Consider the following 25,714-nt stretch of genomic DNA (forward strand, 5'->3'; position numbering starts at 1 on the left):
GCTGGGGTAGATGGTGCAGACCCCCCAGCTGGAGCCGTGGGCTTTACCCTCAGATGAGTGCCCACCCTTCTGCCTTGAGGATCGGGTAGGATGAGTGTTCCTTGACCTGTCCCAGTTGCTGGGTTATATGTATGCCAAGTCTCGGCCTGTGGAGTGCCCCTCCTTCGAAGAGGTGCCCTCCCTGTGTGCCCTTCCGTGCAAACTGCCATGCCATGCCACGCCATGTCACGCCCTAGCTGACACACCACGCCCTGTTCGCCCCTCCTGTTGCCAGCGCTCCTGGTGGTGAGCGCTCCCTGGGGCTGCCTTTAGTGGGAGTGGGGGGTGGCAGCTATTACTCCTGGCTGCACCCAAACCTCGTCAGCCGCCCTCGTGAGAGCTGCTGGCTCCCGGCGGGTCTCTGCGCTCCCCTGTGGGTTCCCTGGCTCAGGAAACACCCTGTACGTTGCGATTTGCCGCTCTGCTGCAGGACACGCCTGCACCAGAGCCGATCACTTCTGTGAGTCAAATGTTCAATGTTCATTTAAGCTTTTTTGTGCCACTGAGTCTTTTGAATGCAGGGTTATTAAGTGTATGTGTGTGATATGTCAAAAATGGATGTAGCTACAGCAAATGAGGACAATTATACTCATTTACTGTAAGCATTTTATTGTTTTTATAGCCATAATATGTTAACTAATAGATTTGAATCCTCCTCCTGGCCTCTAGAGTTTAGGCAATAGTGCAGAATTGCTTATATCAGCAGTGGATTTGATGCAAGGGCAGGGCTAGATGAAATGTAAGATGCAATGCTAATGAAAATCCTTACTGTTAGATAGACTGGTGTTCAGTTTTTCCTAATTTCAGGACTGAAATTGAAGGAACTTGAGGATTTTTACAACTCTGGAAGTCATTATGCATCGCCATTTCAAACCCTTAAGAAAGGTCTTTCATTTTATGCAAATATGAAAAGATAATTTAGTCTGAGACTGAGAAAGCAAGCAATTGACTGTTTATCCACTATCTTAGGTATTCATGCAATAAGTTGGTGACATGGTATTGTCTAACTTCTGATGTAGGAAACCCACGGCAGTATCTAAATCAAGGCTATCTGCATCTGCACGTGAACCTTAATCATTGTGATTTGCTTGTTCCTTTTCATTATACACAGTCACAGGAGCTCTTGAGTGGACTGAGATGCAAGATACCTGTTCATTTCCTCACTTTGGCTCCTGCGCATTGGAATTTCAAAATTTTAAGGCTGATTAAGAAAAAAGAAAAAAAAGTAGCAATAACACTTCCTTTCTTACTTTCTCTGTCTTTTCTAAATATAATTTTGTCAAAGATGAGACTACCATTTCCTCTTAGATTGATACTAAATCAATCTTTTGTGGGAATGATGGGTTTTATTTAAATACAAATAGTCAAATAACAGGAAGACTGTCAAATATTTTAGTACTTAGCTTATGCATTCAGTGATTTTGAAGGGTGTACTGACATGGATATCGACTCCATATATAGAACTACTGCATTTACTTGAGTGTTCACCTTTATTTCATCTGATTTAAAAGATGGGTTCACGCTTTGCACTCTTTCATCACACCTAGTTAAACCTTTGAAATGCAAAAAAATGAAGACAGAACTCTTATCTCTTGGAAAACCTCTCAAATCAACAGGAGACTTTACCACACAAAAGCAATTTAAAGTATTTATCCACAGATAAAATTATAGCATTATTCTAAACAACATTATTATTACATTGTTACTAGTCTGTATATCAGGTGAACTTCTCAGTAGTGTGATAAACTGTTCATTCATAATTTCAGATAGCATTGCTTTATTTTAAAACTTAGTTTATTAATAATTTTTCGTACTGATTAATTTATCTAGATTTGACATTAATAAAATAAAAAAGACAGCAAAGATTAGATTGTCTACTTCATATGTTAGTCTAATCATATTTTCATGCCTCCAGCTGAGAATTATCAATAACACCAGGAAAAAAAAAAAAAGAAGAAATACTGCAATGCTGATGTAGCAGCAGCAGCAGCAGCAGCACATTTTGTTCACGTGCTCAGGAATAGGAGAGAAAGCTTGCTCCAGAGCCTCCTCTTTCTAAATGGCTTTTCTGGCCCTCATCACCGAGAGAGGCTTCCTTGACCCCAATAACTTCATCGCAGCTTTCTCTGCCTGATTTTCTGCAGAATGTCAGAGGAGACGTTTATTTTAACATATAATAGCTTTCAGAGGATTACTTGAAGTGTTGGTTAAATGTATGTGAATATGATGAAAACAATAAGGATTGCATTTTCTAGTTGGAACTACTTCTGGTGAGTGTTAATTGCACTACTTTTGTATAAGTTAACTAAATTTCCTATCCCATGTTGCACCATCACATGGTTGAATTTTATTTAGCTAAAATAAAACTGAATAGTGTTTTTAAATAAGACAGCTTGAAAAAATGAGTGCAGGATGTGCATTGTGCCCTTGAAATACCTGTGCCCAAGCGTAGCTGTAACTTTGAAGAATTAATTAGCTTCATGTTTTACTCTGTTAGAAAATGGTAAGATTTCTGTGGATAAAACCTTTGTGCCCTCAGGTGCATATAATACTCTTCATGGTAAAATCTAAGTATTTTTGGTGCATGGAAAATGGTTTAAAACGCAAAAGATGGATTTTGAGAAGTGAATGAGCAAAGTGCCCACTCCTATAGAGAATCAATGGAAGGTTCTGTTTCCTGATTGTCATTTTGCCCAAATCATTACACTGTGAGAAAGGGGATAACCATTTTTTTCTCCTGTACTTATAACAATAGCATTAGAGTTGTATGTCTTCAGGGTCTGTAGGAAATGCCATGGATTGTTTGTTAGTTCACATTTGTATGGCAGGCAGGTCTGCATGTTTACCTGAAGTAGTGACCTTTGAAAAGGCCAGATTGCTTATCTCTACTGATCATCAAAGTGCTGGTTTCTTTCTTCCCCCCAGTGATTTTGATGCAATAGAAACTGTGTATTGTAATGCTTGTGTAGAAGACTCTCCCTCTAAGATACTGCAACAGGTACTTCACATTTTTGGTGTGCATGTACAGACTTCAGGTACAAGTGTACAAAGGAAGATATTCGTAGATTTTTCCATGTTCATTCCAAACAACAAAGGCATTTGTCTCTGTATATACAATAGTATTAAGGAATTTTGCTTTATAGTTTTCTGAGATTTAAAAGTATTCTAAGCAATGTTATGATTATGGATGTGTTAGCCTGAGGTCATCAGTGAGCTAAGGGGAGAAGTAGGGAGAGATAATACCTTTTAAAAGAACAATGCATTTGGAGTGGGGGCGGGGGAGGGGGGAAACAGACACTTTTTTAGATGTTCAAACCACCTTCAGAAATTCCAGTCCTGAAAGCACAATATAACATAGCAAAAATGAGAACTTCAAAAATATAAAAAATTTATGGAGCAATATGGTGTTTGGAATTTACCCACACTCTTTCTACAGAAAGTATTTGTTCTGTTAGAATTTAGTTTAGCTGTAGCAAAGAAATATTACATAATTTTGGTGGAGTAAAACATTCTTAAAAATGCAAAAGGAAATTTTAGTTGCCTGATAGTGATGTCATTAGAGCAGAAACGGTGCTTAAATAAACTGTGGATGATATAGTGAGGCATCAAACTTTAAAAAACAAATAGACTTTTTTAAAAGGTTAGAAAATGGAATTTTGCTTATGGTGTTGAAAAATCAAAGTTATTAATGTAAAAGAGTAGCACTCTCTTATAGAACGAGTTCTGCAAAGTGTTTTCAAGTCATTTGGAAATTATATTAAAATAAAATATGTTTATCTCCCAAGCATGAATAAGACATAAGGATAAAGATCATATGTGCATTGTTCAAGAGAATGTTTTAACTTTAAAGCACAGCTCCCATTAATCTAAATGTAATTGGCACGTGTGTTTAAAGGAAGTCTAAACCACAAAAAGTATAGACAGGTGAAAATAAAATGTGCAAGTTTCTTGTTTAGTATTTTATATAGACAATCTTCCAGGCTTATATTTTTCTACCTTCTTTATTTCTACTATGTTCTTTCACATTTCTTTCTCTCTTTGGTATTTAGCATCCTAGCTAACATAACAATATATGCAGTTTCTACCAAAACTGCATTTTCATCCTCATTTGAACAAAATGGCAATTGACTTATGTACAGTTGGTCCAGTACATTGTTCGTGTCAGCTTTTGAGTTGTCGTTTCTTACATATTAGGCTTGATATTTCTTCAGTCTAGAAGTATATAAAAGTTTCTCTCTTTGGTATTTAGCATCCTAGCTAACATAACAATATATGCAGTTTCTACCAAAACTGCATTTTCATCCTCATTTGAACAAAATGGCAATTGACTTATGTACAGTTGGTCCAGTACATTGTTCGTGTCAGCTTTTGAGTTGTCGTTTCTTACATATTAGGCTTGATATTTCTTCAGTCTAGAAGTATATAAAAGAAGTTTTCCTACCTTTCTTTTCGAGAGAAAGTTTTCTATCTGTTAGTTTGAAATACTCTTCTTGTGCTTTGTTCAGTAGAGAGCACATCTCAATTTCAGTTTTATCTTTTTGTACAAATAAAGCAAATCTAATATTGATTTGTCTTCATTTTGTATTCTGATCCTTTGCTTCTGGAGTATTAACAAAGTAATTCCAAAAATAATTCTATTGTCTGTCAGAAACAAACAAAAAACCTAAAACAGAAAAGGGAGAAATGGGAGAGAGAGAGCAGAGATAAGAAGCTATAAAGATGTTCCTTCCTTTAAAAAATAAAAACCCCCATCATGCGTACACTGATTGTGTCAGGGGCATCACATACAGGGGGCAGCAGCTTCAGATGCAAGTCAAAGACTATCAGTGAGACAAGGGGAGGATGAGATGGAACAAGAAATTGACTGTCTGTTATGGGATTAATAGCAGAGATGGCATATTTCCCGTGTGCGTACTATGCTTCTGCATAGTTTGTGCTGAGATGTTATTCTATTCAGTATAGCCTGTTGGCCATTTGTTTCATGCACTTAACATTCCATATACTTAACAAGTGAACTTCATTGTTGAGGTGTTATACATCTAAGGAGAGAGTAACATTTTCATTATTAATTTTGACTTTTTACTTTTTACATCATCTAAGGAAAAGAGCTTGGTTTTTTTTCCCTCTTGTATAATAGCATCTTCATTACAGTGAGTTTGTTGAGTCTCTTTGCATAAAACCTGGCTAATTTAAAACATGTTTCGTTTCTGGTTTTTTGTTTGTTTGTTTTTAATCTTCAATGTAACTTTTCCCTAAGATGATCATTCAATAAAGTTAGCAGCATTCCACTAATGTAGATTATCTTTTCTTGAGGCTGGGAAGTGGACTAGGAGATAGGTCTAGATTGACAATACATTGCCAGAACTCAGAAAGGGACTTCCCATTGCTTTCCTGGATGTCTTTTGTGCTCTGGGGATCTGAGTTGCTGCCTTTCCCTTTGGGGCAGTGGTAATTGATCAGCCCACTCCAGAAGCAATTGTTATCATTTGATAGCCATCCAGTAGTCATTACTTAACCAGGTGATGATTTTAGTTTTTCTCTAGAGAAAAGCTACATGTGTCACAAATGCATAAATTTGTCTGCTTCTTGAACAGTTCCTTTAAGTTTTCATTGCTACTGTTTTCATTATCCAACTGCTCTGTTGATTCGTGAAGGCTTATACCGAGAAGGCTATCAATGCCTAGCTTCTTTTCACACTTAAAGTGGATTCTTTGCTATTCTGGATGCAAACAGTTCCTGGCTATACACTTTTTAAACAAATGCTTTGGTTGTTTAAAGTGTACTGGAGTTTATATCTCAAGTAGTCCCAGTGAACTGAATGACAAAATACTTTTTACAGTTTCAGAGCAGAAATGCGCTAGAGTTGAAGAGACTCTAAGTATAAGGGTTACATTTTGAAGTGTTTGCAGGCTTTGTATTTTTGTTGCATTTAATTTATCCTCTTTATTCCTGTCCTTTGACTCCAACGGTATGGTGTTGGTGACCTGACGCAATTAACTTTATGAGTAAACTAATGTAATGTGTGAGCTTTGGGCTCTTTCTTATGGGACTAGTGGTCCATCTACCTTGATTAGCTGGACAGAACAGTGCTGCTGACAAATATTTGAAGAATTTTTTAGGTGGTGTTATTGTATGCAACTCAGTTTCCTGGTAAATTGTACAAAGATGTTTTGGTAGTGGTACATCATATCAACAGGAACTATTTAGTTTCAATTATCTGAAGTAAGAGGCACACATCTTTTAATTCAACTTAAAATATTTTCTCACTTCACTGCTATAAAAGTTTGAAAGCAGAAGTAGAACATAACTTTTTAATAGAAAAGAACCTTGTCTCTTAAAGCAAATGTAATTTAAGAGACATGCCAGACTACATATCAATAGGCAGAAGTATATATGATAATTTCATAAAACAGTTTTTTTCAGTTGATAGTGCCATTTGCAAATGTTGAACTGATTATTTGTCTTAGTCTTAGGGTGAAGGCTTTAAGCTAAGAATATCCAACCCAATTTAAAACAGTAATTATAAACAGTTTTGTTTTTTAAACAGGAAATACAACTTTTTCAATTTTATATATTTTTACCTACCAGCATTTCATAAAAAAGAGGCTGATATTAATTATATGCACAGAAAATAAGCTAGCGGAAATGTGTGCTGTTTGTAGAAACTATTAGGGGAAATGCAATGTTTCTGTACTCAGTTTACTAGGACTAACTTGTTGAATTTGAACTTGACAGTAGGATCAAGAAATAGAGATTCTACAACATTGTTTCCATTTGAAAAGGTGTTGAGGTGTATAACAATAAATGACTGCATGGCTGCATAGGTTTTCCCACCTGAATTACATTTGCAGATATTGTGAGGAATAAGAAATTAATTCCACTGCACAATATCTGTTGTATGTTACTCCAGCCCCTTTATGTCATTATGCACTTTTCAGTATGATTACCTTTTTAAAAATGTTCTCTAATCTAATTATAGTTATCCATTCCTTTTCAGAACACATTTAGTTTCCTTTCAATATCTGTGAACTTAAAAATTAGCTTAATTATTTCTCTGACCTTATTTATTCCTACTCACGTTCTTAATCACAATGCTCTTGTATCTTCTCTGTGTCACCAAGTAAATGCGTTCGCCATTATGCCATGCCATGTTTTGCTACTTCTAGTCTTTTCCTAGCTCTCCCGTCTCTTTTAAATTCAGCCTCAAAATCATTCTCTGTTGTATTGATGGCTTTTAAATTAAGTTTTAACAAATCATTCATGTTCAGCCTCCTAATTTTCCCAATTTTAACCTCTCTTCTCACTGTTCAGCCTTATTTCTGGCTTTGTTCCCATTCTGTGAACATGTACAATGGCTACTGCAATGGATATGTGATTTAATACCTACAGTTTATAGTCATGTGTTATGACATTTTATTAAATATGAGTACATTTCTATACGATATGGGGAAGTATAATATTGCTTGGCAGAATTTCACCTGTAAAGCACCTGTAATTCTTGTCTGCCACATGAGGGATGTCAGGCAAAAGTATCTGATAAAATATGTATGTGTTCTGTTTCAACATTCTGATACTCATTTGAAGAACTAAAATAGTTCATTTAGTTCTAGGAGAATGTAACTAAAAAAAAAAAAAAAAATCAACAGGTCTGCAATTCCAGAACTAAGAAAATGCTTTTTGCTAGATCTCAACAGGAAAGGGGAAAAGTGGAAGATTAAAAGGAAGCGTTGAGGAAGAAAGAGCAAATGTAGAGAAGAATATGGCCACAAAACAGTGCATTTATAATGTATTTTTTAAACTGACAATTTTTGAATTGTTAGTGTCTGTTAAAGAATTTAGCAGCTACATAAGCAACATACCAGTTGTACATTGTCTCTATAATGAGAATTTAGAACCTTCTAACTCCCTGTTCTTGAAGTATGCTTTCATGCCCACCTCATTAGTAATTATATCTGAGTAGTGATTTTAATTAAGCAAATTCCCTCTTAACAGAACCTGAAGGTAAATTCGGGTCACATCACCACAGATGATGTCACTGCAGTTACATTTTTGCTTAATAACCACGCCTCATATTCTAGCCAGTTAACTGAGGTATAATTTAATATGAACTGCAAACATAAATGTATGAGAGAATAATGTTCTTTAGGTTATATTTGTATGTAGTTATTTTAGGATGGCTTTGTTTCATCATCTGAAAATAACAATGGGGTATAGTTCATATCTGCAAGAGAATAAATAGGATTCTATTAATTATATGTGCTACATGTGTATATATATATATATAAAAACTAGAAACACGCTATCCCTGAAATAGCAATCATGGGTTAATATTCCTCTTGTAGGTCAGAAGCATTTTTCATGCCAAAAATTTCAAAATAACGTGCAAATATATATAGCTGCAAAAATATTTGACCCACAAAACAGATTATTTGAAGGCTTCCTAAGATGGTTCTATTACCCTAAAATGTTAGGTTTTGCATGTGAATTCACAATGCAATGTTTAACTCCACAGTTCCTAACTGAAGTGAAAATGACAATATTCTGTTTCAATTACAAAAAGATGCACTTATTTTTGTTGAAGATAATTTCTTTTATTTATTTTTTAATTTCCTACTTCACATTTTCCTTTATTCTGAGAAGGGGAAAAAAAAGCCAGATTGACAGTATAATTGTGAAATGTGGGAGTGAAAGGCAGTCAATAAATAGCTTAAGCAATAATAACTGATAGTAATCTAGACATCTTTAGTTCTTCTGTTTCCCATATGACGGAATTTTGCAGGATCTCTTACAAATAACCAAGTTAATGTTAAGGTACGAAGCATGAAAATACACTAATTTCTGCTTTTGTACACCTCCAGATACATTTCAGAGCCTCTGTAGTAGGTATCTGTGACAACAGACTAGTTTAAATTAGTCAGAGCAAAGAGTCTTTCTTCCAGCATTGTATCCTGTTCCCAGTAGTGACCAATAATGGATACATAGGAACAGGAAAAGAGGTACAACTGATTAAAAGTATTGAAACATCTGTGTATTCTCAATTACCTTCCACTGATTTGTGGCTCAAGAATTTCCTGAGCTGAGAGGGTGTCTTTATATTTCACAGCTCTCAGTGGATTTTTATCCTGTTCTTCCAGCCAGTTGCTTATCTTTGTAAACAATTAGCAAGGTTTTTTGTATAGTTTTCAGTATGTCCAGAAATAGTTGTAGTTCCTCCTCTTATTAACCTATTGAAAATATTTGTGATATTTTCTGTATTATTACCAGTGTATAAACGAGCTGAGAGGGTGTCTTTATATTTCACAGCTCTCAGTGGATTTTTATCCTGTTCTTCCAGCCAGTTGCTTATCTTTGTAAACAATTAGCAAGGTTTTTTGTATAGTTTTCAGTATGTCCAGAAATAGTTGTAGTTCCTCCTCTTATTAACCTATTGAAAATATTTGTGATATTTTCTGTATTATTACCAGTGTATAAACCTGAGGCGCATTCAGAAGAGGAAAAAATCCTATTGTGAGATGATCGCTTATCATTTTGTCTCATTTCCAGCTTTTGATTTATTATTCAGAGCATGTAGCTACAAGCAAGGTAGTCACGCTACAGAATTTGAAAAAAGCATTAAATCACTTGTGCCTCTTCTGCAACAGCTTTTTTGTTAGCTTTTAATTTTAAATTGAAAATATATTCTTTGAAGTGGCTTCTGTTGAAGAAGGAGAGCCTCTTTAATAGAAGCTAAAATATGTTTAGGAAAAGTTTAAGCGTAATAAGGATAAACCACATAAGAGCCATGAATGGGATATTCAGCCTATTCAAGCAAATTTGACTATTTAAGATTTTATATGACTTTGCAAAACCACCTTTTTTAATAATGCCTTCCAACTATAGTAGCATATAATATTGAATACTCTGAAATCTCCAGGACCTCAACCTCAACTTCACAGAAACTAGTTAGTATGTCCACTAATTGGCTCTTGTCCCAGAGTCTTTATTTCTCAGAAGAAAGAGAGTCATATTGTAGATGTCTCTCTTTATAGTTAATTGCTCTTGCTGTTGATGCTTTGAAGGCATTTTGATATTGTACTGTGTGAATATATAAAAAGAGTTTTGGAGTTAAATATTCTTATTGTGAAGACTAGGTGGTCTTTAATGAAGATCCTGACAAGTACTATCATGGCTTAGTAGTCCAAAATAAAAGCAGGATTGGTGGCTGGCTGTAGCGATTAAAATAAGCTGAGAAATGATCTTCATTTTCTTACATTAGAAAACATTATAGATTATGGCTGTGATATATTTGAGGTTATGGCTTGGATTAAATTTTACAGAATATGCTTCTTAATTAGTTGCCTTTGCTGGTTAAAACTCACAGAAAATAAATGCAATGCAGAATACAGGTCAATTAAGTTAAGATTTATATGGTTGCAATTCTGCAAAGAAAGCGCGTTAAAATTTTGTGGTTGCAGGCTATTTTGTCTTCTGGTCTTTATACTGTAGGACTTTTTGCTCCCCAGGTACCTCTGTGACAGTGTGTTTGGTAATTTGGATTTTGATCTGAGGGAGCAGACTTTAATGGAAAGTAGTAGTCTGGCATGAAAATCTATGCATTTTCAAAGGTCTATAGGTGCATTGCATACCTGTGTCCTACACCAATTAATTTATTTATTTTAATGTGACTTCTATGCTGAAATTCAGCAATAACTTTCACTTCGTTCATCTTCTGAGGATGGAAGAAACAGTATTGACACAACTTGTTGAATTTAATGGATTTTAGTTTTGGAATGTGAGCTGTATTAATTAATATAAATAATTCGATTTGACTTCTAGCTATTCTTCTAGACATTCATTAGCGATATTTTCTTTTTTCACCAGCAGCTCTCTTACAGCACAGGTATCTTGTGAGATGTACTGAGAGATGATCTGTTCTGTGAACAACTTCAGCAACAGAAGTCCAGTTGATCAGATTTGTTAATTAAAATTGCCCAAAGTGTCCTCACCTTTTTAAGAACTAATTGCATGATTTATAATTAGCACCTAGAAATTCCATGGAAGTTCATAGTAATTGCAAGATTTGAAAAACAAACTCTAAGGCACAGCAGGCTTACTTTCATAGCTGATTTTGCTGGCCCATAATCAGCAATGCCTGAATCCATTGTGTATGTGGCTCACAGGTTGCAGATTATTCTTCTAAGTAAACGCAACTGGAAATATGTTAGCATGCTTGTAAATAAAGAATCTAAAGAATATGCAGCCTGGATAATTTAATGCTATTTAAATTATCTTTGTGTACTTAATTTCATTTTTTTACTTCAATTTTTAAGCTCAGCTAGTTGCATGCAGTTTCCATTTTCAGTTACCAATACTACTGGTTCTGTAACTGTAAAATAAACAAAATGTGTTAAAGCAATGACCTGATATATATTATGAGAATGTGCTTCCATAATTTGTATTATATTTCCCTGAGAGATTTAGTTAAAATCAGTGTAGTAGCCACTGGTAGAGCCTCTGGAGAAGCCAGAATGTTTGCCCCTTCTTGTCTGTAAGCTCTTGTGAAGTAGAGAGTCCCTCACAGTTTATACAGTGATGAATTAAAAAAAAAAAAAAAATCAACCTTTATGTATACATTTTTACCACTCCCATCCACTTCTTTAAAACTGTCACTGTCTTGCACCTAGATTAACCTAGCATAAAGTGAGTGCAAATTTTTTGTAGCAGCTATAAAGTTTATACTTTTCACTCCGTCATTATTGGGGATTTTATATACCTTATCAATTTCTGGTTCTCATCTGTTCTCTACCTCTGTTGCTTGTGATTATCTTTTTTATTTTTCTTCTTATTAAGCAAACAAGCATGTTGCCACATAACAAGGTGCTTCAGAAAAGCACGTACTCTAGCATTTTTCTCAGGGAAAGCTCTGTATTGCACACAGCCTTGTAATACTACCAGTTCATGAGACTGTGTAACTCTTCTGCTTCGAGTTCATATATTGTTTATAATGATAGAACGTTTTGTAACTTCACCAAAAGGTAATGGTTTTGAGAAAACATTGTAGATCAGGTGTGTTTGTCTCATGTTGAATTAAAAACTTCAGACAAAGTAATTAATCTGTTTCTGAAGACCAGATTAGGAACCAATGAACTGTTTTGTCTGTGTTATAAAATAACTGCCAATTTCTTGAAAAGCTCTGACACCTCTGTGTTCTTCAAGGGATTTTAAATTAGCCTGGGGATAATTATTATTTCAGGAAAGGGCTCAGATTTAACCAAGTTATAAATCTCTGCAGAATCATAAATTTCCCCACTTTCAGGGTATACTTAAATTTTAACAGCTAACATTATAGACACAGAGACTTATGAGACCTAAGCAGTAGAAACTAGAATCAGCTGCCAAGAAAAATGGGTGTAACCTGAAGGGTTGGTGATGGTGAATAGATAAAGCTGGAACAAGGATGGTTTGAAGTAGGTGACTCAAAAATGCCACTTCAGAGGCAGTGATGGAGTTCAGAATTTGTACATTTTTGTTTTGAACTGATGGTGAATATCTCCCAAACCAAACTGTGCATTTCATGTATCACTGCCGATGGATGGAATTCCTTTTATGAAAGTTTACTTTAAAAAAATAATCCATGGAAATCACACAGAACAGGTTTGCTCCCTGTTAAAGGAGTATTATTAAGGTTAACTGCCTAGAAGTAGAGAAACAGTAGAATTCAGGTTGCATGGAATATTGTAAATTCAGTGTCTTACGTAGATACATTATGACAGAGCTTTTAATCACAGAATTGGTATCCTTATATCCTTCAGTGAAGTGGATGAGCCTGTTGTAAAAGGAAGTCTGGACTGTGTGATAAAGGAGACTTGCTCTTGTGAACACTGATTTGTTTACTGCAGAAGTTAGAAGGTAGACAGAGAGAGGGTATCTCAAGGTCTTCCTGAATTGCCCATGACTGTATGGGTGAGGAGAGAGAGAGAAACAATTCAACTACAGCTACATATCTTTTCCTTTCTCTCTTCCCTGCCTATTGCATAGCTCTACTAACCTATTGCGTATCTCTCTTCTTCCACAGATCAGCACTGCAGCTGAACGCTTTTGTGAAAGATGTTAAGTAAAGGAGCAGGGGATTGCAGAAAGACAGTTCCATGATTAAAACAGTTGAGCGCTGCTCAGAAATATTCTTTACCTCAATTACAGAGTTCCCTCTGAGCAAAGTAATCTTTTAGAGATGGTCCTGAGGTCTGGGTGTGTTATGTGAGATGTTGAGGTCAATGAAGCATTGAGCACTTGGATACAACTGGATTCACTGGGAAATATACTTTGAACTAAATTATTGTATAGGACCCTGAGAAATCAGGCCTTATACATCATGAATCAGTTGCCTTGAACTATTGTATATTTTGTCTTTCATTCCAACACATGTAAAATAGAGGGAATATGTGGATGCTGCTGAAGTGTTGGGGCTATTGGAGCTGGGGGAAACCACCAAAACCCCCTATTGAGTATTGAAAAAGAAAATTCAATGAGACAAGAATTTAGCTTTGCACGCTGAACAATAACAGTAAAAATACAATATTAAATAGACCTTTATTGAATGCTGGCCATTCTGTGCACTGAATGAGATTAAGTCAATTTTAGTACTTTTTTGGTCATTGATATTATTGTATTTGTGTTCCTTCACAGCCTTTTATATAACTTTTCTCTCACCATCCCTTCTGAGACACTGAGCCAAATGCTCAAGGCAATCTTCTACCAGCAGGGCATATTCTTCCCTGCATTTGTTAAATGGTATCCCTTTATTCCAACAGTTAATTAAGATCGAATTTATCGAGTGGTCCTCTTTTTTGATTTCTGCTGCTTTTTTATAGAAGTTCATCACTGAGCTTAAGTGAATAGTTCTCCCCAAGGACACATGGTGTGAAAAAACCCCCCACTATTTCAGAGCAGTGGCAATATTTTTTCTTTCAAGTCATGATTCTTTTTTCAGTACTCAGATTCTGCATATGCAGATGTGGATGGCTGCTGTCCTCAGCATTATCATTTCGGGAACTTTCAGTTATCTCCCTGAACAGGTTGATGTTAATACTACTGAATTCCATTTAGCTGGGGAACTTGATAACCAAAACAGTAGTGATAGCTCTAGTAAGTACCATACGGTGGACCATATTACTCCCCTAATTAAGCAAAACACTACGTTGATTTGCTGATGTGTTGAGGTGCTGATGTGTTTGCAATGGTAATTACGGTAAGGCCTCTTATAGACTGCTGGGAGGCTGCAGCATGTGACCTTTTTTAATTCTTTTTTAATTAAGCTGTAATTCCCCTAGCCAAGACAGGACTTAGAAAAGTTCCAGACAGTAGCTATCAACTGAACTGTAGTCAAAAAGAGGATGTTGTTCTGTCGCATTTGTGTATTTTGTAATAAAGACAGCTTTATCAGCTATCAAGGACAATATTATAAAACTGCTTTACATGTAGAAATTCTAAAGAATAAGACGTTATTTTCAGATTTTCCCTAGCAAAATTTAGTCAATGTTACTGCGGCTGGTTGATTGCTGTTTGTTGTGCTCTACTCTGCAATAGAGGGTTGTTACTTCTGGCCAGAGATGGTAGAATAGACGTTAGTCTGCCTTTTTTCCTTTATCTATAAAATATATAATGGAAGTATAACATTATTATACAATGGAATTATAACTTAGAATTACAACAAAGTTTTTTCCAGATTACTGTAGTGGAAGGTTTCCAATAATAGAGAACAAAGCCTCGTATGAAACAGATAACATTCCTTGTTTTATGCTCAGATAGCTGGAAAAATATAATGTGGTTTCTTTACATCGTTCTGTTTGGGTTTGGTTTTTCTAGTGTATTGGCTGAGATGAAGTTTGAAAGGTTGGAATAGTTATAAAGGATGCCCAGGTTCTTTAAGACTGACAGTGTCTAATTCCAGCCAGAGGTACCTGTGTAAGGGGAGGCTCAACCCACACACCTGTGCTCTTAATAAATCACAAGAATACTTCCCTTATTAAATAGAAAAAAGTGATTGTACAAGATGAAATAGAAATTTGAAAAATTCTGAACAGCTGTTCCCCTTTCCGCTGTGTCTCTGCAGGCTGGTTCTTGCTTCCACCCTTTATTTCAGTCAGTTCTGCAGCTTTCTGCATTTCAGCAAGTGGAACCAAGTATTCTCTTGTTCCTGGGCAGTTTCTCTTCTGCTCAACTCTGAGGCTTGGCTCATCTGGCTCCAAGGTCTGTGCTGTTAGTCTAGCACATGCCGCACTGAGCTGTCTAGAGAACTTTCTGTCTGCGAGCAGGCTCAGTGGCTCATCAGGCAGAAGTAATGTCCCTTCATCCAAGGGCATTCCACATAGCCCAGCCAGTCTTCATAATGCAATGTAATAGAATAGTCAAAAAAGTAAACATGCGGCTAATGTCTGTCACATATGGTCAGACCAATGTTGGTGTGCGGCTCATACGTGAGCAGAGAAAACCTATAGCTGCCTGGTCCTGACTGCACAGGTGCACTCTCAGTCCTTTGTGTAGCAAGACATTCTTCCCTACAAATAGGAGTTGCCTATGCAGAGAGCTTGCAAAATCTTTTCCTTTATACTGTGGAGTGTAGGGATGAGTGTGATAGCTATTAAACTCGTTTGAGCATTTTTTGGGGTGAAAGGATAAAGATTCTTAAAGCAGCCATTGCGAATGAGTTTAAAGGAGACATTGAAGGAGACATTGAAACAGTATGGGAACAGGCCTAAGAAATAATTTTTAGACATACAAATAATTTTTTAGACATACAAGAAAAGCACATTTCTCCTTGGAAAAGAAGAAGAAAAGGCATGTTGCTCTGGAAGAGATTAGTCCTCAGGTAAAGTGACAGTAGGAAAAAGAACGCTATCTTGGTAGCGTGAGGAACAAAAGTCTTACAGAGTGAATAAAATATTTGAATACTTGAAATACTGAAGAAAATTTGAAGCTTAGTGAAGGTAATTAGAAAGGAGTGAACAAGTATATGCATGTGCAACTGATATGAACTGTCAAAGTTACTCTTCTGTTAGGTGCAGGTAGGAGAAAGTTTCTCATAAAGTCAGTGAGGAGAGAGAATATGATAATCAGTCAGATGACTGACATAATCAAAGTGAAAGATGCTATGGGATAACACTGATTTTGCTGACAGCAATAGCAGAAGAGAGAGAGAAGATGAAACAAAGGAAAGGAAAAGAGAGCAACAACTAAACAGGATGTTGAAAAGTGAAGGCTACTTTTCCTTCCAGAATGATGGAGCCATAAATACACATTTTCATAGTTTTTTGAACGATAAGGCTGTAGAATTGATAATGAAGTGCATATGAAAATGAAAAAAACAAAAGCTTGATTTTTGTTTGTTTAATTTTTTACTCTTGAAATCTTGAATTGTATTTTAGCAAAATGGATTTTAATCTTCAATTGTATTTTAGCAAAATGGATTTTAATGTCTGTGTTTCTCCATTTGTCTGTCTGTTGCCAGAGAGAAAAGGAATAAAGTCTGCATTTGTTTCTCAATCCCCTATATGACATGCTAAAGAAATAATTCAAAACTTTTTTGTATTTCTTTTGGCCAAGACATAATTCACCTGTCTCCATCCCATTTTTCTGTTTATACTCTTAATGGCTTTTCTGCTCATGGAGATTTTTAGAATACAATTTAATTAAGAACATAGAACATTTAAAAGGTCTTTGTCAGAACAGTGTACTTTAAAGCGGCTGTTATTTAAGTCCTTATTACATTTAGAATTTGCATTTTTAAAATTAAAATTAAATAAATGTGACTCTATTATCTATTCCATCGTGAATATTTTTCATGCTACTGCATGATACCATGATCACAATTCAAATTTTAAGGTGGACCGATCATCATCAATGGATAGAATTACCTTTTCCTTTTTTTATGTACGTGACAGTATAAAACACAGTAGACTTTTGTCAAGGGAGCTGAATCTGCTGATCTGGAGTTACCTTGTTGGTAGCACTACTGGGAACAGACCCTAGGCTTCTTAACCTGTGATATACTTTCAGGACCCTGTTACCATTTACTGCTGGAGAGTTCTGTGAAGAGTCATTAGTTAATACTGCAAATTTATCCTAGGGTGAAATTTCATCTTTCTTTATGTGAAGAGCACTCTTATTGCATATGTGTTATGTAGAGACCAAATGACCTCACAGTCTACTGCATGACATGACAGCACCTGAAATATGCGTCCCCTTAGAATGTGCCTTGTTCTTGGATCAGAAAAGGGAAGGGCTGAAGAATGGTGGGTAGACTAGGCATTTCAACAGGAAGAAATCATAATTTTGTTGTAGGTGTATGGTGAAAGTAATTCCATTCAGTCACAGTCAGTTGATTTAACACATCCACATCAAATCATATTACTGTTTGGAGCCATGATTCTTAATTGCTTGAATGGGAAGTGCCTTCCTTAGAGAGGCAAGTATTGTGTGTCTTGTCATCAGTAATACATCAAATAGCAATACATTTTAAGTCAGAATAAAAAACTTAATATAATTAAAACCCTTAAATAAACATATGCTGAAAAATTTCACTAGAGAGTTAATAAAACCAGTATGTTTTGATAAGCTTTGTGGAAAAAAGGGTCAAGCAGCTGCTAACCAAAACCTGCTTTGATATTTTTTCTAAGTAGAAGTGTGTTGAAGAAAGCAAGCTAAGTAGAAAATGTTTTTGTGAGCCACTGACTTACTTGACCATGTATGTAAAATGTAACAGTTTTTAAATTGTTAGAAAATTTGATGGTTCCAGGTAGCTGGCAGCCTTGTTTGCAGTCTCTTAACTCTTAATACTATCTTACCTGTCCTTGCAGTTCCCAGTCTTAGTCTTTTTCCCAACTCACTTACTTTCAATTGACTTCAGCCAACTTCTACACTCCAAATCCCAATGTGCAAAATTTTTCTTAATGCCAGTAAAGTCTTTATTTGTCTTTTCCAGTCTTTATTTGTACCAACTGCACCTAATGGAGTGGTTGAAGAGATTAATTTTCCTTCGCCCTTTCCTGTCAATAGTTCCAGCATTTTCTTTCCTTTGTAATGTACTTTCATTCATGCTGCCTGGTTCTGGCTTTTTTCCTCTTAACATGCATGTTGCCGAAGCTCTATTGACTTTGAATGAACTAATAATCAACTGCATCTCAAAACTGCAGTTGCAAGGACAGGCCAATTCATCCAGGTGGAAACATCTGCAGTACAAGTGGAACCACTGAGAAAATCGGGTACTAAAAGTCTAGGTTGTCTCAACTGAGCAAGCAAAACCCGCAATTTTTCAGATTTATAAGGCCAAACCTGGGTGGATTTTCATATGAACGGCAAAGACAAAGCATCTTCCTGACCCAAGATGTTTTCATACACAAAGGCAGTTTTGAAATCCTTAATAAAATGAAAATGCCAACCTCATTTAGAACAAGGAAATAGTTAACATTATAATAACAAACAGTCTGACCGATGTATCTTCTTAGTTTTATTACCAGAAATGACTGAACTATTCTGTCTGATGTTATCTTGTTAAGAAAAGGGTCTTGATTATTGCAAAGAACATTTTAGCATTTAACATTTTAACAGTTATAATTTGGCAATTTTAAAGACACATAAAATATGATTTTGTGATAAGAAACTTGGAGGAACTGAAAGAATAAGCAGTGGTATCAGTCTCACCTGGTAGGAGGCATGGTTAGAGGGTGAATAATATGTGCTACTTTCTGAGACTGTAATCCTGCAAAGGGAGTTTTCAAAATGAGAAAACTACTCTGGGCTTAAATTTGCCTTTACTAAAAAAATGTGTCAGTAAAATTTTATTCTGCATCTTTTACGGTGAGACAGGCAGTTTCTGAAGGAAGAAAATATATAATGTAAATAAGAGTGCTGGAATGAACCCTAAATCTTTACTGCAAAACTACTTTCTAAAACTGAAAAATTTCTAAATTTCTAAAACTCAGAAGCAGTCTTTATGAACTAACAGAAACATTCTTGGAGAATTTACTAACACGTGACCAATCCTTCTCCCTTTAGTAACATAATGCAATAGGAGGTGAGGAACACTTCCTCCCCTCGCTTTCTTATTCTGAAGCAGCTGCAAGCTCGTGGTTTAGACTCTGTGAATTAATTCATACAGCTGCCAGGCATATTCTAGAGGACAACATATGGGTCCAGAGAATTGTTTTCCTTCTAGGTCAGTCCATAATAACAACCAGGACTATTTTCCATGCAAAAATGGCTGGCTATTTTTCAAAATAGTCTGCGAGCTGACTGGCTGACTGATTCCTAGCTAGATGTGGTGCAGTCTTCATCAAACATCTGAATTTTTCATGTCATCTTTCCCCTTAACATTTGTGTCATCGTGCATGCATTGTTATTCAGTAGATTACTCTCTGTAAATGTTTTGCTTTGACTGCACCCAATCAACTTTGTTTTGCATAATCATTAAATACTTTATTAAGAATAGTTTTTGATTCAAGAATGAAACTGCATGCATATTTAAGCAGCTTTTTTCCTAAGTATAGCCTTCCTAGCATTATATGGCTATAACAATTTAGCTTCAGCATGTCCTAATGGTTTTTCATTCTCTTAAAAATCATGGTTAGAAACAACCATCACAACTTATATTAGATGTCTCTATTAATAACTCTATGTCTTTGTTCTCAATGTAGTATATGCAATACCTTAAAATTCTATTTTTTCCTAGGTATTTTAGGAATTCTGAAAAGATTTCATATAAATTCAGAAATAACACTCACAGGAGATGTTGGTTTTGTGTTGTTTGGTTGGTTTTTGCTGTTTTTTTTTTAAAAGGATTCGCCTACCATTATGGTCTATAAAATTCAGGGTTTTCATTGTTGTTTGTGTTATGTGGATTATTTCAGTGTGGATTATTCTTGGTGCTGTAGAATCTTCATACTTAAATTTGGTTTGTATTATGGGATGAATAATCTTTATGTAGATGAATATTTGAGACAGTTTTTTAATTTGTTTTTGTTTTTTAATACAAAGTATGTGGTGTAGGCATTAGGTCAGTAGTTGCCCACTTCCAAGTGTGAATATTCAACTTAGTGTTTGATGTTCCATTTACAGCTGAGTCAACAGTCTGAATTTCTGCTGATTTGAGTAGTTGTTTTTCTTTCCATATGCAGGATGAGCAAGGATGTACAGTTATCTTTTAGAGAGCTAACGGCACTGATGGAAGTAGTGAAGCTGCAGTATAACAGTGGATTTTAAAATATATGTATTTTGTCAAGTCAAAACCAACTGTTGACTGTAGGGCACATTTTTTATGCTTGTAGACTTTTTACAATGTGAATATTCTCTGGTTATGTAGATTCAGATCAAGGTGGCCATTGCTCTACTCTGGCTTGTTAACAGACAGTGTGCTTAAAGATGCAGAAGGAAATTTAGCACAGTTTTGAAAGTGTGTAACTATGGCTTGATTTTATCAATTAAATCAGTGAGGATGATTTGTTTTAATTCATCTGACGATCCCAGGGGGTCCCTACATATGTCACTGTCAAATCTGAACACAAATACTCTGCATGTTCAACGCACTCTAGAATAACAAGATGCTACTACTATTTCAGCTTCTGATGATTATTCTCTTAATTTTAATTTTTCTTTTCCCCAAAATGCATGGGAAAAGAGAAGGCATAATGATCTAGTGACTTTATTAGACTGCAGCAGTTGAAAACTATTCAATTGTACTATCCATAAATGAATATTTTCTTTAAAAAAAAAAAAAAACTATTTATACTTCAAGCACAGCAGATATCCATTCCTCTACTTTGTCACCTCACGACTGATCCCAGCTATCTGCTGGCAGTGCTGCTGTAAGATTTGAGGGAAGGTGAAAAAGTTGTTGTTTCCTCCCTCTACCAAATATAAGGATTACTGACAGTGTTCTGCAAAGTCCTTTGGTTATAGTTCCTCTAGCCCTTTTCTGATTTCCTTCTGTCAGAAAATGGCCATTTTTTGAATGAGAACATGCTTTGGAATACTTGCCAAGTAGCTATTTTGGTTTCCATTTATGTTAGAGTGTTTGTTTGTCTTTGCATTTCTTCAAGAGTTGCTATAATGGTGCAGAAGTTAGTCTGCACCATTTTGCCATTGAAGGTCATGAGTCCAAGATTTTTTCAATGCAATCCTGTATAATATTTGTGATAGCATGAGAAAACAGTGAAAATGCTGGTCAACATGACTAGGGAAAATTATACTGAGTAGTTGTTCCTCAGAAAAAGAATTGTTAGGGGGTGCTTTGTTAAACACTTGTCATACACGAGACAATATTCTGTATCGGATCTAGAGAAAGGAAGATTTTCAGGTGGAGACTTTTCAAATAGCTGACAGAGACCATCACAGATTTCTGCAAACATGGTATCCCTAGTCTCAGTCAGCTGTTAGAGTGTCTTTTTTTCCCCCAGTGTATCATATGTGGGTATATTCTGTGCAGTATTGTTACAGAAAGGAAAAAATTATTACATATGCAAAAGCAATGATAAAGTTATCCCTTTCCACAGTAGATTGTGTACTACAAAAAACTATATTGTTGCAAAAATATGATGTGGTTGGGTGTAATTTCTTACTAAACTGTATACTACTTAAAATCTGGAGTTGCCCACAATCCAAATATTAATTTGTGCAGCAGGAATATATGTTGAACATTTTCTGTGCTTATATTCCTGTAAGATAGTACTTTCTTTAAACCAAAAAAACAAACTATTGAGTTCATCAGATTTCTAAGCCTGCTTTTCTGATGCAGATTTATTTACTGAACATTGTTTTTCACGCATATGTGGCGATGAAGTTATGACTTTCAATTAGCCTAACACGCATTTGACAGAGGGATTCACATAAATTGTATATGATTATTAGATCTATACAATTCAGAATGAATTTGTTTTGAAGATGAAGATTGAAGATTTCATTTTCAGTGATCAGGTTACATTCATTTCACTTCCTGCTTTCTAGCGATAAACTTTGACTTTCTGTCCTAAACGACAGTGAAAGGCTTTAGACGCTGTTTTGAGTGTTTTATTGGCACAAGTATGTCAGTAGAGACAAATTTCTGCTAACTATAAAAACATTAAGTGTCTTGGTATCATTTTTTATAAAAGCATAAGCATATTGTAATGTAAACAGTTTGTATTTGTACTAACTTGCTAGCAAAGTAACTAAACTTCTTCAGAACTTTTTGAAAAATTTATGGAATGACATCTTCTGCAGCAAACCTGTATTTCTTGCTTCTGTTTTGTCCTAGTCTTCTACTATTATACTAATCCGTAAATACTTGTTATTGATTTCTCTTGACTTTAAGCAGTAGAGCCTAAGTGTGAATTCTGTGCTTGCAAGAGTCACCTGGCTTCTAAAGTATAAATATAAAGGTGGTCTTTGTGGGAAAGAGAAATCAACAGTAATGCACTTTTGTTTGTTTTTAAAAAGTTACAATTTGGCATGAGATTTCTGAGCTTTTTCAACTTTCTAGAATTGTTTTAACAACACGGGTGTCTATGGATTGTTCAAGCCTAGTATTGCATGTAGTGTAAAGGGTTGTTTTTTATATTCTGTTTTCCTTCACTTCTCTGCAATGTCAGCATGCAACTTACTGCTTTTTTGATGATATAATTTTACTAGCTGCTGTGGGAAATAAATTTCTCTCTCATTTCCAAGAGAAAATACTTAAATAAGAAACAGTAAACTAGAAATAAAAATCAGACTATTTATTGAAAAACAATTATAACAGCACTCTACGGGTATAATTTAAATATTGTCACTGTTCAGAATAGTTGCTAGGAATTTTGAATTCTAGTATAAAATATCTAATTTAATCTGAGATTTTTTTTATTTCCCTCAATCTTATCTGATCTTGCTCAATTAACTGATTTTATACTAATAAGTGCTTCCACACACTAGCCATCTGATTTTTTTTGTTTTATAAAAACTGGGTTTTTTATACAAGACAATAGCGTTCTATTTATTCCTTTGTAGAACTGTCTGAGCAGATGCTATTTGCATTACTCTTAAAACTTTGGGTTTGATCAGTTTTTAGAAACTGTTGAAGAAAAGACATTTAGCACCATGAGGATGGGGTCTGAAATGGATCTTGAAAACTACCAAACTGCTTTAGAAGAAGTACTCACATGGCTTCTCTCTGCTGAAGATGCATTACAAGCACAAGGAGATATATCCAATGACGTTGAAGTTGTTAAAGAACAATTTCACACCCATGAGGTATATGTTTATACTAATCTTTTAGTAGGCATTTATCTGCTTGTATCCCATAATAAGGTCAAAAATACAAAACAAAGATATTTCTAGTTTATTTTATTCCTTTTTCCTGTTTTTAATTTTGATTTGGAGAATTTAAAGGTAGTACTGGAGACTGTGCCCTATCCAAAAAGTGAAAGTGTTTTTTCTGGTTTGTGTTACAAGGTTTGGGGAGGTGTTGAAAAAATAAAAAGCAAAGTTGAAAATCAGGTTTGGAAAGTGGTGAAATTGAAGATATTTCTCCAAAGTCTGCTCTTTCCTTCCAAAGAATCAAACTTAAAACTGGATTTTATTTTTATTGTCAGGGTTTTATGATGGAATTAACAGCTCACCAAGGACGTGTTGGCAATGTTTTGCAAGTTGGAAGTCAACTTCTAACAATTGGAAAACTTTCAGATGATGAAGAGAATGAAATCCAAGAACAAATGAATCTACTTAATTCTCGATGGGAAAGTCTCAGGGTAGCAAGTATGGAAAAACAAAGCAAGTAAGTAATAGGTCAGGTAAAATTATATATATGGAGATTGCCTGAAAGAATCGTGAACTTGACTAACAGTTGGGATTTTCTTTCACTTCACTGCAAACAAAACTCCATCTCAGTTCTTGTTTAACCTGAAATTTGATGTGTAGTGACTTCTAAGCTTGCATGTTGTTTTGAGACTGGAAGCCGCACAAATCAGCAGCTGTCAACAACTTGGACATTAATAACATTTTAACCAAAATTTATATAACCTTACTTTTTTCTGATTGTTTCAACAAGTATCACACCATATTTAGCTATGAAGGAGAGAATCTTTACTGAGATACGAAAGGAAAAGGGAAACAAATCTTTAAGACCTGTAAAACTTGATCCTATAAAAATAGTAAGTGGGAGCTTAGCTTTCCAAGAAACATTGTCATGGTTTTATGAGGACAAATAACATTATTCAAGAAAGGGCAAGTCCTATAGCTTCAAGTAGAAATACAATTAAAAGTAGAAAAATTATTAATTAGTCACATTAGCCTTTGAAGCATTTTTAAGATTTCTATGTCTTATTTTAAAATTTTGATTTACATAGTGCTACCTAGTATAAGAAACCCCATAAAAGTAAGAGCTTGTGATTGTGCCACAGTGGAGTACTTTGTTTTGCAGGATACAGAGTGGTTAATCCAGAAAAGTTATTGAAGGTGTTTTTTGTGTGAGTTGCCTTCTTTATCTTAAAAAAATGTATGTTACTTACCTGATCTTTCACATTTCTTTTTCTCAGCCTCTCTTCTTTTTTCATTTTATGTGGATATTTTTAATCCCTGTCTGAAACAATAACTCTGTTTCAAACTCGTGACTGAGTCTTACTTTGTCATGAGGAATTTTGTATGCCTACTGGCCTTTCTGTAAAGGGGACCAATGGTGAAGATTACCAACTATCATACTAAGTCAAATCCAGCGGAAATTTAAAAATTAATTGTATGTCACTAGGAGCTTGTTTATAGCCAAGCAGTATTAATTACTGAAGAATATAGCCATGCTCTACAGTAAAACTAAATAAATGCAGTGGCAAACAACCTGAATCTGAGATCCCTGGTGGCTTTTTAGGGACTTTGAACTAGGTAGACTTCATTAAAATCTTTCTGCTGAGGTCTTAATTTTTCTCTCAGAAAATCCCAGTGAACATGTACTAAGTGAGAAACTCTTCTGTCTGTTCCTTCAGTACAGCTGGAGAGTGACTCCTTCTGCGAATGTGATTTTAATAAAAGCTGAATATCTCTAGTCGTCAGGCCAATAGTCCAGCACAGCATCCTGACTGTAACAGAATAAGAAAAGATAAGCTTTAGGGGAGAAAACATGATCTCCTGGAGCAGCATATTCTCATCGCCTTTTGCCATTGGTGGAGATCAAATATTGGGCTGCATGGGCCCATTGCTCTGGAGACCAAATATTGGACTGTATGGATCATTGCTCTGACCTAATACTGCATGTCTTATGTTATGAAGTTCTCCATAGAACTCTCCCAACCTCGAGTTGTTTTCAGCTGAGGTGACTTCCTGAGATGGAAGCAGTTTTGTGTATTTGGTAACCTGCTATTGATTTTTGTTTTTCTTCCATCTATTTATTCAATAACCCCTTGGACCTGTTAGTGCCCATGGCATCCTTTGGCAGTGAATTCCACAGGCCTCTTATCATAGAATAGAATCATAGAATCATTGAGGTTGGAAAAGACCTCTAAGATCATCGAGTCCAACCGTCAATCCAACACCACCATGCCCACTAAACCATGTTCCTAAGTGCCTCATCTACTCGTCTTTTAAATACCTCCAGGGATGGGGACTCCACCACTTCCCTGGGCAGCCTGTTCCAATGTTTCACCACTCTTTCAGTAAAGAATTTTTTCCTAACATCAAATCTAAACCTCCCCTGGCGCAACTT

General features: G+C 35.4%; 1 protein-coding gene across 1 annotated transcript in view; it reads left to right on the plus strand.

Moving 5' to 3' along the window:
• Positions 1-25,714, plus strand: part of DMD (dystrophin) — a 1,230,427-nt gene that overhangs the window by 323,266 nt on the left and 881,447 nt on the right. Inside the window, exons 10-11 of the mRNA XM_009283051.2 lie at positions 23,086-23,274; positions 23,616-23,797. Coding sequence (XP_009281326.1) covers positions 23,086-23,274; positions 23,616-23,797 — 371 coding nt within the window. The remainder of the gene's footprint in view (positions 1-23,085; positions 23,275-23,615; positions 23,798-25,714) is intronic.

This window comes from Aptenodytes forsteri, unplaced genomic scaffold (assembly GCF_000699145.1).
Source record: "Aptenodytes forsteri isolate BGI_AS27 unplaced genomic scaffold, ASM69914v1 Scaffold2, whole genome shotgun sequence".
In the NCBI taxonomy this organism is placed as follows: Eukaryota; Metazoa; Chordata; class Aves; order Sphenisciformes; family Spheniscidae; genus Aptenodytes; species Aptenodytes forsteri.